This window comes from Mytilus galloprovincialis, chromosome 7, assembly GCF_965363235.1.
Source record: "Mytilus galloprovincialis chromosome 7, xbMytGall1.hap1.1, whole genome shotgun sequence".
In the NCBI taxonomy this organism is placed as follows: Eukaryota; Metazoa; Mollusca; class Bivalvia; order Mytilida; family Mytilidae; genus Mytilus; species Mytilus galloprovincialis.
In genome coordinates, this window is record NC_134844.1 from 18,022,604 (window position 1) to 18,037,980 (window position 15,377).

General features: G+C 30.3%; 1 protein-coding gene across 3 annotated transcripts in view; it reads left to right on the top strand.

The window, feature by feature from the left end:
- LOC143082449 (basic helix-loop-helix ARNT-like protein 1) overlaps window positions 1-15,377 on the top strand; it is a 75,769-nt gene that overhangs the window by 46,542 nt on the left and 13,850 nt on the right. For all 3 annotated transcript variants that reach the window (XM_076258111.1, XM_076258112.1, XM_076258110.1), the window contains 6 exons: window positions 2,252-2,409; window positions 4,376-4,455; window positions 7,795-7,887; window positions 11,887-12,004; window positions 12,689-12,856; window positions 14,538-14,790. In XM_076258111.1, the coding sequence (XP_076114226.1) occupies window positions 2,252-2,409; window positions 4,376-4,455; window positions 7,795-7,887; window positions 11,887-12,004; window positions 12,689-12,856; window positions 14,538-14,790 (870 nt within the window). The remainder of the gene's footprint in view (window positions 1-2,251; window positions 2,410-4,375; window positions 4,456-7,794; window positions 7,888-11,886; window positions 12,005-12,688; window positions 12,857-14,537; window positions 14,791-15,377) is intronic.

A 15,377-nucleotide genomic window follows, 5' to 3' on the forward strand; every position in this document is an offset into this window, starting at 1 on the left:
TCAAATAAGGTGGATCTTTTTAAAACCACCTATAGAGGTAGACTTTTAGTCCGATTAAAGATCTGTCTTACCCTTTTACAGTGTACCAAAGATCGATCTTTTTTGTCAGTGTAAACAGGGTCTTAGTATACATGTTTCCTATGATATGATCTTTCTAATTTAAATGCTAATTACTTTAATTTAGAGTTTTTACCCCAATTTCACGGTCCACTAAACATAGAAAATAATAGTGCAAGTGGGGCATCTGTGTACTATGGACACATTCTTGTTATCTCTTTAATGATATTCATATCACAGGGCCGTAACTAGCCTCTTTTAATATTGAGGCAAAACATATTCGCCGAGCGTAGCGAGGCGAAAAAAAATTAGCGAGGGGTCTGGGGGCCGCTGAAGGCCCCCAGAAGCCCTGAGAAAAATAACGCAAAATCGTGCATTCTGAGCATTTCCCAGACTCTTTTTTTTACCGTGATTGAAACGCAAATAATTTTTAGCTATTTCTTTCGACAATATTCTTGTCTCAAAGCTAAAACATAGATTCATTGCAATTTAAGACTTTTAGGTTTTACAGGGACAACATTAAAAGTAGACCGATATGTAGGATAAAGCAAAACCCTAAATTCTCATAATCATTATGTCTGTCTGTTCTTGTCTTGTATTGCGCTTAATTCAGACTTTGGTGATTTTTTTATGACTAGATTTAAATATAGTGACAGTGCAGAATAATACTTTAAGTATACTAGTACTGCTTTAGTCAACACTAAGGACCATCTTGACCTTGTTTTACGGTATTAATGATTCTTTAATTGTCGAAGACCCTCCATCAACTATCAAGATGAAGAACATGAAAAAAAAATTTGGCCATTGAGCATTTGTCTTTTTTCTATGCATTGACTTTGTGTGATATAAGGTCATGTGCACGTTTACTTCATATTCTTTTATTTTCTGTTCAAGGGTCTAAAAACGACTTCATGCAAGTCTAACCCTTCAATGTAAAAGGTCAAATGGCAATACATTGACGTTTTTAAAGATGATTTGATACCGGGAAATTGGTGGTTTTACTTTGATTTAAACCATGTCAGCTATCTAGATTTATCTACAAAAAAGAGCCAGTTTTGTATTCTTTGATATATCAAGTTCAACTCCATGTAGAAACGACATTTTTTTTCTATGTCCAGTAGCATTTTATATTCTTAAAATATTTTCTCGTACAATGTCTTCGGTGGACATGCAACATTGCAAAATCACACTTTACAAATGAAAATCAACACTCTGCAGACTATAGTTATAAAGTAGGACAATAAATGAACACAAGACAAACCCGGGACACAATAGTAAAACAATAGACCATCAACTCTGAAAACTAAAAGTAAAATAGAAACATGGATGACTCATTGATCACGAGAAAAATGCAGGGGCGACATCAGAGAATGAAGAGAACTTGCTTCTTGCAAGACACTTTCTGTGAAAACAATTCAGGTTGATATGAATTAAGACAATCTTGTTTCAGTTTTTTTTTTTTTTTTTTTTTTGAAATTTCCAACATGAGGCATTTGCCTCATTTGCCTCAATGTAGTTACGGCCCTGTATCAACTTGTAACACTCATGTCTCCTCATTAAAACATATTTTGTTAAACAAACAAAAATAGAATTAAAACAAAGAGAATAATTCAAATACATTATTTTTTTTATTATGAATGGAGAGTCATTTCCATTTACAGAATTAATTGAACAAGCTTTACTTATTATGATCAGAACAACAGACAGAAAACTACCACTAATTGTTCATTTTTCCAGCATGGCTCACTTTATTTTTAAACTCGTTTTTTGCTCATTATGTTATGCTTTGTAGTAATAGAACAATAGTTTCTTATAATCATGATATTAAAGCAAGGCTACCTATGTCATACATTCATTTTGACCAAGTTTCATGTTTCAATGTTTTTTTTTTTGTTTTATAATTAATTTGTACATAGAGACATGCTACATTGCAATAGTTTTCGGTGAAGGAGAAATAATAACAGAAACCAAAGCTTGCTAATAATAGAAATGATGCAATTTGTCATTTCCTGTACATGTTCCCTGTCCTATTCTTATTTCCTCTCACTATAGTGTGATTCAGTAGTTCTAGTATCAGTTTAAACTAGGCTTTTCTGTGTAGGATCAGTATTTGAATGCTGTTTGTATCCAAATTTGTTTTTCAAAACAAGCTGAAACTATTTTTTTAATAAATATTATTTATTTATATTTTCAGACAAAATCACAGTGAGATTGAGAAGAGAAGGCGAGATAAAATGAATGCTTACATTACAGAGTTATCTTCCTTGCTTCCTATGTGTAATGCTATGAATCGTAAATTAGACAAATTAACTGTACTTAGAATGGCCGTCCAACATCTTAAATCACTCAGAGGTAAAACTTATATTTTTAGGTACATTTTAGCAGAGGTAGGGAAATGTTAGAACTCCTCTTATATGATAAATACCATGAGGATATCATCATTTTTAATTCTAGAAAATATTTTGCTAACATGAAAAACCTATTTATTAACCTTGGTCTGATACTGCCCCATTGTCTGTAGAAATCTCCAATCGAATTTTTGGTGTGGAACTTGTTTCAATCCTTTTTAAAATAAATTGAAATAGCATGAACAATAAACATTTTATTTGGAAGACTTGACTTGATCAGAAAAAAAGCCTAAAATTAATTTTCAACGAATTAGGAAAATACAAATTTTAATTAGACTCTTTAAATAAAATCTACTGGTGATAAGAAAAGGTTGTTTGACCAATGATGATAAAGGGTAATCCTTATACCTCACTTTATCCTTCAGATTATATTCACAAAAACAGATGACTGATAGAAAACTTTAATAGAGGTTTCTTTAATAATTAATTTCATAATGGAACATTCAAATAAAATGATACCTTAATGCTCTTTAAAATTATTATTCAATTCTAATAAAATTTTGAATGTTAATGATAATAGAAAATATAAGGTGTATAAATAAAATAGTATGTGGGGTGTACATCCTGTAGAAGACAGCAACCCAAGGACAAAAACAATAAACGGCTATTGTTGACATTGTTCTACTCTTCAATTTGGCCCTAGCACACACACTTTTAGAAAAATGGAAATATTTTTAAAGAATTTGGAATTTTGGGATTAAAACAAGCATTAAAAAGAGTTATGAAAAATGATATAAAACCGTCACTAATGCTAGGAATCCCTGCCATTAGTACTATTATAGTTACATGAATAAGGGAAAATGACATAGGGATGTTTAACAGTAAAATTACCAATTATTGAATTTCACCAACATGTTTTAAGTTCCATTGATAACTGAGTAAATAAATAAGCTTCTGATGCATTATTTGGTAAGAGACATCTTGTTTGTAATTGATATCAATAAAAACCAAAAAAAAACATGTATTCAATCTAACAAAAACTGTAAATACTGTAATAAGTACAATCATCACCTGAGTACAAACTCTGACTTTACTAAGAAAAGTTCTAGTTGGTAATCAGTATAAGCTTACAATGATATGTTATAGAATTAAGTTTCCATTTTTCCATTTACACAGATTTTTTTTTTAAATCAAACTTTTGATTACTAAAAGTCTCATGTTTCAGCATGTTCAGGTTTTCTTGTATTCTCATTTTCATTTTAAAATGAACATGCGTTCAAATTACATACTGGTTGAATGGAAAAACATATTTTGCATACAATAAATATAATTTAAGGATGGCAATGTCAAAGGATGAAATGGAATAAAATCACCTAACCAACCAATACCAGACGTGATCAACAAAAAGTGAAATAAAACATAACTTTTATAAGCAAATTAGACAGCTGCTGTCTATAAACCAAAAACGTCTTAGTGAAAAAATAGGAATTTTATACATAAATCAAAAGAATGTTACTGAAATAGTAATCTAACACGTAAATAGTTACTTTGACATTCAGAGAGGTCAGCATTTAAAAATCTACAGTATGCTAGTGTCATTCTAAAAAAAATCAAATATTTAATTCTGTCTGACAAAGAGTTTGCAGTCTGACTTATAGAACATGTGAATGAAAGGAGATGTGGGTATGTCATTGAGACAGCAACCCAATGACACAAAAAGTAAAATAAAGGATAAAAAATAAAAAAATGATTGTTTGCATGCATGTTGGGACAACAAAGGCACATCCCTCTTGAGTTTAGGAATTATAATTTTGATATAACTTGCAGGTATATTTTATAAAGTTTATAGGTAGGTTTTACATTTATTAAAAGAAGTTGTAAATATAAGGGGTCAGGAAAGTTTCCTATCTAATAATTTAGATTGACTTTATATATAGTGTATGTCATATATATATATTATATTTCAACAGGTGCTACTACAACTATAACTGAAGCTAGTCAGAGACCATCATTTTTATCAGAAGATGTCCTTAAAAGTCTTATATTAGATGTAAGTAATAGCCAATTCTCTCAGAAGTCCTCATAAAGTCTATTACCAGAAGTAATTAGAATTGATCTCTGATATTTAACCTCTAGGTTAATAACGCTACTGTTTGAGCAAACATTGATATTTTAAAATGAAAAATATGATACAGGTAGAAACTGTAAACAGCAAAAATGACCAGAAATACAAAATCTACAGGAATACCAATTTGACAGAGATCTATGGATGAACCCTTTTGGTAGTAAATGACCTTAAACACATTTTTACTATTTTGTTCATTACTAATGGTTTTAGATAGGATAGAAATTCTAGCTCTTTTGTTAATGTATGGAGGCAGAAGTGAAGGCAGATTGTACTACACACATACAATTGTTTAATCCCATTGCAGTATTGGCTAGTACCAAATTAAAATATCCTTTCCAAATTTTATTTGTCATTATTTGTACATTTGGGTGTTATCTATTATATGAGTTGTATAGAAATCCACCTTATTCAAGTACATGTATATGTATAAACGTATAAGACTGATAGATTTTAGAACACTCAAAAAAGTAATAAGGATAACTTTTGGTCTCTTTTGTAGGGTTCTTATAACAACCCAATTTTCAAACAGACTTTCTGTAGAGATGTTGTCAATCAAAAATAGGTTACCAGATGTATGGATATTCATTTGCATAAGGTCGATTTCTATCTTATGTATTATAAGTCACTGATTATCTTGTGAGATATTCTTAAAAGTGTTGATGACAGCTCCCAATAATCTCCTCAATTATTTAGATCTGAAATATAGATGAACCATTTAATATACAATATATAGACATACATTTCTTGTATTATATCAATTCTGTTTACACATAAACTTATAAGGATTAGTTGTGGATTAGCATAGATATTTCTCTTAATCTTCTAGTCTCTCAAATATCTTCTAACATTAAGCAATGATAAGTTTGTCATTTGGATGTATGATAATGATTGGATGTTGCTGAAGGTTATCAGCTTTCAAATTGTAATGAGTTAAATGTTCATTATAGTCTGTTTGTCATTGTTTAATAGAAACATGGTGTGCAGCCCAGCCTTTTAATCATTGATTCTTCTTAAAACATTACAATAAATCAGTACCATTCCCATTTCAAGAAAATCAACTCCACCAAGTTTTAAGAGCCAAGTTCAGACTTCATAACATAACTTATCAAATAATCATTTAATAATTAAATGCCAGCTTTGGAATAATTCAGAATTTTCCTGTTTTTTCTGCATTAAAGATATTAAAAAAACAAATTTTTCTGGAAGGAAACTGCTTTAGCAAGGGAATGAAAAATGTCATGATATATTTTAAATATTTTTGTGAAACACTGCACAATTAACTTGAGCAACTGAATAATATTTATATGTGTCTGTAAAAATTCAATAACTTGTTGGCTGCAACAAAATACTGTCTATGGGGAACTATAAAATGCAAAGTGTTTTTTTTTTTCTAATTTAGCAGATGGTACAACATTGTAATTTGTCTAGTCAATAACTCCTTTGTGGTGTGTTTAATGGCAATTGTCGTATATTTATTGTGTTTTTCTGGAAGGAAACTGTTTAGCAAGGGAATGAAAAATGTCATGATATATTTTAAATACTTTTGTGAAACACTGCACAATTAACTTCAGAAACTGAGTAATATTTATATGTGTCTTTAAAAATTCAATAACTGTTTTTGGCTGCAACAAAATACTGTCCATGGGGAACTATTAAGTTATGAAGGTACAGCAAAGAAAAGGACAAAAGGGGTTAAAGTGCAATCAAATCCACTGGTTGGTTTTTCAAACTGTCTGAAACTGTACAATAGTTATCAGTGTCTATAAGTTATTAATTACTTATGTAATAAAACATGTAAAAGGCAATTTGTGATGATCTCATGAAAATGCTACAGTCTTATGAGAGTCTGGAAATGATTTTTGTTGTCAATGTTAGTGTTCTGACCTTTATTTAGTCTTTTAATTCCTGGGTTCAATCTTCACTAAGCTTTTCTTTCATATTCCATGTTGTTGTATTGTGTCAATTGTGTTTTCTAACTTTTTCTATGTTTACCCTTAACTTGGCACACTGGCAAGCTAGGTAAAGTATCAGTAGAATGGCATGCTTTTGGAACATTAAGAAACAAGTGATAAGTCTTCTGGCTCAAAGTCTATTGTGACCTATTGAAGGCAAAATTTCGGAAAAATTTTTATGCAGTCTTTTTCCCTGTAGAAGTTAAGTTTTCATCTTTTCCCCTCCTTACATATCCTTTCCAGATTCTATAAACATGATGAATTGATATTTTAATTATAACCATTCTTAATGTTATGAAATTTTAATGCTTTCACCAAACCAAGTATTAATCAATTGATGTATTTTGTCTTGGCCCATTTTATGGTGTTTTGTGATCATTATATAAACTGCTCGCTCTCTCTCTCTTACAATGAAAAACTAATCATGTTAATTTCCATGACGAAATTTCAATCTGCAATCCACATAACAGGGCAATAAATAGGTCATGTATTGTATAAAAAGTTATATAAATGAAAATATAACCGAAAAAAAAAAGATTTATAGAGATTAGAGTCTGGGGAGCCATATAGATTCAGTTACTACAGAATAAATGACATTAACAGATAATTTATGAAATGTAGAATAAAAACTTCTGACAAAGGTTCATATTGATTTCTAATATTCTTTGTCAACATTGTTTTATTTTATATTTATTGTCAAATGGCTTGTTCCACATTGTTTTATTTTATAAACTTTATAGGTATTAGAATTGATATATGATTTTGATTTACAAAAATGTTGAGAAGTTGATTCCGATAGGTCTGATATAGCAAGGTAAACAAGAATGTGTCCATATAGTACATGGAACCCCCACTCGCACTATCATTTCCTATGTTCAGTGGACTGTGAAATTGGGATCAAAACTTTTATTTGGCATTGAAATAAGAAAGATCATGTCATACGGAACATGTGTACTAAGTATCAAGTTGATTGGACTTCAACTTCTTCAAAAACTACTTTGACCTAAAACTTTAACCTGAAGCCAGACAGGGGGATGAATGAATGAACAAACGCACAGACGAACGGACCCACAGACCAGAACACATACCCTCTAAAATCGTAGTTGGGGGATTAAAAGTATGCCATATTGCATCATATAACTCTCACAGAGCTCATATTTGTTTTGTTTTGCTTAGTTCTATGATTTGTGTACATTTCATTTCATCACTGAGGGCTTTCACATATAAGATGCAAATGATAATGAATAATTTTAAAAAGTAGAAATATTAGTACCTGTATATAAAATTATTTGTTTCTCTGTATTTTCAGGTTGCAGAAGGATTTTTATTTGTTGTCAGCTGTGATAGAGCAAGAATTTTATATGTGTCAGAGTCAGTGGGGGAATTTTTAAATTACTCAAGGGTAAGAACAAACATTATAGCATAAAGTACACATATGGTAACAAACTGGAATACACAGCTGGTTGTCAATAGACTCTTTCTTAAGTTTGTTGCACCTCTGTCAAACACTTTGGTTTGACTGAGAATCATGTTTAGGGACATTGTCACTTCTGTCCCAAAAAATATGATGCGATATTGCACAAATTATTCGTCAAATTAAATTCTTATAATTGATAATCAGCAGTACTGTCATTAAGGAATAGTGATTTATTTAGTACCTACAGAATAAACATTATATGCAGTGATTTTTTGAAAGAAATAACTTGAATGTTGTCATTTCTGATGGATTGTAATTTGTGTGTAATTTCTTTATTTGTGCATAAAAATAGAAATAAGTTCATTCCATTGGTTGGATAATGGTTGTTTTAAACTTTGTAAATCTATCTGAGAAATTCAAGGGTGGTGGACATGCATGCTTTGTTTAATTGTAATCATTTGTTTGTACCCAGTATAGCTTTGATATTAGCTATACACATAGTTATTTCTCAAGGTTAAAGTCAAGGGTAGCCATCAACATAGGAAATAAAAGAATGAAGATAAAACAATTTAACGGATGTATAGAGTATTGGAATATAGTATGAATAAATAATTACAGACAGTGAAAGTTTATTGTCACTATGGAACTATAACTTAAAGGTTATAGATTGAGTTTGACGTAACTTAAAGTTTAGGTTTGGATGGCCAGTCTAGTAGATACAGATTAAGAAACTTCTCTATTGAGTTCAAGTTTGAATTTTCAAGGATGCATTTTGACATACTTCTTAAAATGGAAAATCCATATAAATCTCAGTTTTATTTGAAAAAGATGCTAAACTTGTGGATTAAATGTAGGTTTATTCCATATTTCTCTTGTGTAAACTTGCTTTCTAGAATGAATGTTTGAATGAGAATTATTATGTTAAAAAAGCAAAGATTATTTCGAGTTGTACAGAGGAATTTACAGGATACATTACTGAACAATGTTTTTGTTCTTTAAATCTTCTTGTATTTTATGTTCTTTTTCTACATTTAACTATTATATGTTGCATTCAAGTCTTGTTATATAATATGTCACTTAGGATTATGTTAATCGGGGAAAAATTGCAATAATAGTAGTTTCTGAAATCTTTTGAGAAAATGATTAAATTTTTCCTTTAATAGTAATTTTTAAACATGAGTAGAATGGGAAAATTGAAATGCCACCTACACATTGAAGAGTCTCAGTTGGGGTTGTAAATAGCAAAATTATATACAAATTCTGTTTTGATGAAGTAATAATTTTTAAAAGTGTTGATATAAATGAGAAGATGTCAGTACATGTAGTAAGTAAGCTATCTACCAAAGACAATGAAATGTTTCTGATGTGATTGTGTTTTCTGTATTTATACACATCCTGCTTTTTGTTATATGAATTTCTAGATTTTAAGATTTCCGTAATTTTGTTTTAACTTGGTACTTGAATAATGGTTGTTAATGTTTCATTAGCACTATAATCTTAACCCTTTCCTCCATAGTGACGCCTTTTGACGCCACCCCCTTTACTCCATAATGACGCCTTTTGACGCCTGTGTAGTACCTCAGTTGAAACGCTTTGACTACAAAGTGTCTGCAGTAGACTTAATAAAATTTGTATCCAATATGAAAAGGAATATCGTAGGAATATCCGACTTTAATTTATTTGATGAAATATATGTTTTTCGCAAAGCATTAAAACTTTAAAGCATATTTTTAGCATTTTATTGAAAAATCCTTATGCGAATCAAGTATGCAAAAAAATAAAATCAATGGAGGAAATATAAAAGATTGTAACCTAAATTTTTATGTAGAAATATGATTTTTTTCAAAAAAATGCTTTCACTGTGAAAAACCATCTTCTGACTCTTTTATGAGAACTTTTAATTTAATATCACAAACTTAAAAAGTCTTCTTTTAAATAATCGTAAATTTATTTCACCTGCAGGAATTTAAGAAAAAGTGGAGCTTTTGACTTAAATGTTATATAGGACAAGTTAAGCAAATTTGTCCCAGTGATCTTTCTCTTTGGCATTTAATTACCTGTTGATGAAGGTTATAATAATACTATTGATAATCTGTCACTGACTTTAGTATTTAGGGGATGAACATCGATTCAACAATTTATAATTTGAAACAAGACTCTTACATTTTTACTGTATTAGAATTCTGTACATATTTCTTGGATCATGATCATGTGATAGTCAAAAGATAAAAAGGGGATGTCCAAGTCCTCAAAAACTAATTTAACCTTGCCAAATATTCATGGACCTCTCAGGATGGTTGTCAGTTGTTGCCTTTGTATTTTATTATTTAGGTGTTTTTTGTGTGTGGATGTCAAATTAGTTGAATTTATTTGAAATTGATGTAAAAAGATGTGGTATGAGTGCCAATGAGACATCTCTTCATCCAAGTCACAATTAGTAAAATGAAAACCGTTATTGGTCAAAGTATGGTCTTCAACACAGAGCCTTGGCTCACACTTGGCCATAGAAATGACTAGTGTAAAACAAACGGAAAACCATCAGTCTAATCTTTATAAAACACAAGAAAATAAAAACACTTATGAACCCTGACAACTACTGAACAACAGGTTTCTAAATAAAGTATTTTGTCATGGGATGATTTAGAACTTCACATATTAAATAGACACCTTAGTTAATTTGATTGGATGACATAAGCTGTCAATTCCAGGATTGACTGTCAAAGTCAATGACAATAACATTACCAAACTACAGTTAAAGGGGCTCTAGCTAGCTGTCAAATCCATGGTCACCGATTTAACTCAAATTCTCATATTTGATTGATAACAATGTAAAACATTTATCTAAACTACCAAAGTCTAAAATAAACAGTTTACAGAGCATGGGGTAGATAATATGTAGGTTCGTTTCGTGTGTATTTTAGTCAAGACGCCATCTAATTATCTATCGAATTGACCTCAAATGACCATGTAAGGGATGTAAACATAAATAAAGATATGAGTAGATTAAACCAACACGTGCAATTGGATTTTTATAGGTCTGTTTGATTTTATTTTATAGATTAAAAATATATAATTCTCATTGTTTTTAGGCCGTATAAGAATGATTTTATGTGGATAGAATCAGTAATCAAATGATTTACCGTAGTTTCACTTTCATTGTTGACATCGAAAAAGAGCAGGCTAATGCCACTACAAGGCAGCTTTCACACCCGCAAAGTGGAAAGGGATTAATATAAGTTGCAAAACTTGTTTCCCAATCCACTATAAATAAATATGTTTAAATTAAATTATTCTTTTTCTTTAAATAACCAGTACACATACAATGCATGCGTTGTCAATCTCTAGCTAGGGGTTAAATTGAAGTTCACCTGAATACGGATTTAATGAAGTCGAGTTATTCACTTGCAAGTGAATAAGTGATTATCAATGTTTCTTCGCTTAATTTGACAAAATTGAACCATTTTAGCTGCTAAAAGCGAATTATTATTTCACTATTTCACTTTCATTATTGATTGCACAAAAAAAAATCTTTCTTTAGATTTTTTATATATCTCGTAGATAGTGCCCCTTTAACATTTCCAGGATAATCATAGTTTAATTACTTCAATGTTTTAAGTAATAATTATCCAAAACACATAAACATATATATCTTTATTCTAATCATCAAATACATATAGGTACAGAGGAAACATGTAATACAATACGTTAAATACATAAACATAAATATATAATATATACAACAACAACAACAAAGACAAAAGAACTTATTCCGAAGGACACAATGAATACAAGAATAGTATTGCAGTACAAGTTAATTTGTGTGGACATGATTGAAAAGGACAAAAAAAATGAAAATAATAAAATCAGGATCTCTCATTAATTTTGTTTTCTTTGTTAAAGACATAATAATACAAACATTAGCTACATTTGCAAGAAGCATCCAATGCATTGATAATTAACTTTTTTTGTTTTAATTTATTTCAGAATGATTTAATTGGACAGAGTTTATTTGATTATCTACACCCAAGAGATATGAATAAAGTAAAGGAACAGTTGTCGTCATCTGATATGTCGCCACGGGAACGCTTTATTGATTCACGGAGTAAGTCAAAAAATTCATTTATTTAGTATAAAAGAATGGATATAAGTCACATTGTGATATCTCATGTATATCTTGTCTTAGGGAGAAAGACATTTTGAATGTATAATCTGTTCTAAAATCCCATGTATTTTAATAAAATTGCAAAAACTCCAATGCAGTATGATATGTTAAGTCACTTGTGATTGACCTGATAACACCATTGAGCAATCACAATTGTCAGTTTGAGATTACATTAAGTTAGTTAGATTGAACTGTCTTATAATAGCAGGACCTGATTAATGATTGTATAACCTCACAATTTGTATATGTATGTCTAAAGAGAAAATTGATCTGTACAGTTGCAAGGAATTGTATCATTGAATAGCATGGTCTTAGCTGAAAAATTACAAATAATGTTAAGAATGGTGTACACAATTTTGTATTGTGTACTATCTTTCTTAGATTATACTAAAAACAAACTATGTAAATGCCAAAAACTGAAAAAAAGAGCTTTCAAAATTCTCCCTTCAAACATATGAGAGACAAAGTTTTATCATTTATGTGTATTGAGCATATTGAGAGTATGTTAGTGGTTAAACATGAACTGCTAGGCAAATGAAACCACTTTAAAGTTTATTTCCAACTACCAATGATTTAACTTAGATGTAGTAATCACTTTATAAGATTATATTCTTCTTTTTTCAGCAATGATGCCTGTGAAAACAGAATTATTACAACGACCCACTCATTTGTGTTCTGGTGCTAGACGATCATTTTTCTGTCGCATGAAAACTGGCAATAAACTTGATATGTGTTCACAATTGAAATTAGAAAAAGATGAACCTGATATGGTGACGAGAAAGAAAAAATCAGGTTTGTATATTATTACTTTTGGGTGCGTTTCACATGAAATTGTTATCTAAGTTGTTTACTCATTTGTTTTATGAAGTGACAACTTTCTTTGTAGACAACTATAAATCTCCACATCTTCTACGAAAGAGCTGGTCAATGTATCAACGTCAATGTAAGGCGTCAAAGAAAAAAATAAAACAGCCTTTCAAGACGTCATAATTATTTGGACTAGTTTACGGCCAGCATGGTTATACATGTATTAATTTTAGTAATTTTTTTTTTAAAGAAAAGAAAAAGTTTAAAACATACTAGATGGATGCTCAGAGGCTTTTAAGTAAGCTCTTTACAGCAGTTTGAGAGATCATAAATTTATTTTAGAGGTGAATCTCAAAGTGATATTGCAGGGTGCTGAGGCCAGGGTTTTTTTAATTTGTTGGTTTACAGATTTTCCCCATGAAAAAGTCGGGTCGGTCGGTTAGGAAAGAAAAGAAAAAAGACAGAAAAATATTCAAAATAAATATATATTTCACCTTTCTAACAATATGTTTGTTACACTATTTTGTCATCATTTCTTAAATTTTAGTTTGATGAAATATTATTACTCAGCTGTCAAAAACATCACATAACATTGTCTAATAATTTCCTGTCAAAAAGGGGTGTGCACTGACAAAGACGAAATTAAATCGTCATTTCACAAACAAGAATAACAGTTTCGAGTAGCTCTTAATCAATTCCAGAAAACTTGGTGAATTATGATCTTCAAGCATGAAAACTGATAAAGAAAAAAAATGTAAAAACGTTGTACACAAATATTTTCAACACAAGTGTCAAAAACGTAATAGACTCGTCAACTGGAAAAACTAGAGTATCGGGTTAATCTGTTGTCATGCATTCCTGTTTTTTATCCAAATGGACGATTTTTTTTTAATACCTATGAAACAAGGAAATTCCAAATTGTTTGTTAATATTCAGTACTTAAACTTGATGTCTTCCACCTGTCCACATTTTGACAAGTCTATTTCTATTAGATGATGCATCTTATGATGACAAATAAGGAAAACGAACTTATTGTGTATTTGGTTTTAAATACAGGTTTTGTTCCTCAAAATTATTTGCGCAAACAACATTTCAAGGTTAGTTTTAATTGATCAATTGTCTATTTTTAGAAACGTAAACTGGAAGTTTTATTTTTTCACAACAGAAAGTGTTATCAATTTTGTTAGTGAATAATGCATTTCATTTCATAAAAAAAGAACATTTTAATTACTTTTCAGGGATTATGCATTTGTTAGGGACGGCGGGAAAAAATAAGCATGAAAAGTCAATTTTATTTTTAATAAATCAGCGGATCTGTAAACCAACAAATTAAAAAATCCTGGCCTAAGAGCTTTTAAAATATACCTCTTTCAGCAGTTGACTTCTGGAAATACAAAACACTCTATATCTTTTAATATTTTAATATGAATAATACTTTAGAACAAAAATACCAAATCTAAGACAAACAACAACGGCTGTTGTTTCCTCTAGAGCTATCAGGCTCTTCTGTTATTTCATTTGGTGATTTCAGGTATAAATCAAGATTCATAAAGACAAACCATACCCTATACAACTATGTTAATGATATTACATTTAACAGCACGATCTAAGCATCTAGTGTATATTTCTACCAGCATTTTTTAACATTTAAATGTTTTCTTTCTAGTTTCAGATAGGAAATCTTTCACTGTGATACATTGTACAGGTTATTTAAAATCTTGGCCCACATCTAAAATGGACCTGAATGAACAGGACGAAACAGACGACTGTAGTCTAAGTTGTCTTGTTGCAGTGGGTAGGGTTAAAACAGCCTCTAGACAACAACAAATTGTGAAAGACTATGAAAGTATACATGTCCGACCAGTAAAATATGTATCGCGGCATGGCTTAGACGGCAAATTTACTTATATAGACCAAGGGTTAGTATCTTATACTGTATAAAAGTAATTATTGTAGGAATTTCTAAGTAGTAGTTTTTGTGGTCAATTGCAGTATAATTTAATTATTTTTCTTCCATATTCTAAGAGATGATGACCTTGCATACTTAGATATGTCAAAAGGTGAGAAAGTTGTTGTATTTTTATACGACCGAAAACAAAATTTGGGGATCGTATAATGGTATGATGTTTGCATTGTTGTCATCCGAAGACACATTTGGTTTCCGGACAATAACTTTAATTTAAGTGAATGGATCGCTATGAAAATTTCAAAGTGTTCAATACTAGGAAGGGAAGGTAGGGGGGTTGATGGTTTTAACCGTTTAGGAATTAGGGGCCAAAAGGGGCCAAAAACAATTATTTTTCTACTTTCAGGATAATTACTTGTGTATATGTATTTCAATTGCTCTGAAATTATACAACAATGTTTAATACCACAGGTAGAAGGTTTGGATTCATTTTGAGGGTTATGGTTCCATCATTTTTAGAATTAAGGGCCAAAAAAGGGGCCAACAACAAGCATTTTTCTAGTTTCCAGACAATTACATCTTTTAAAGAGTATCGATCTC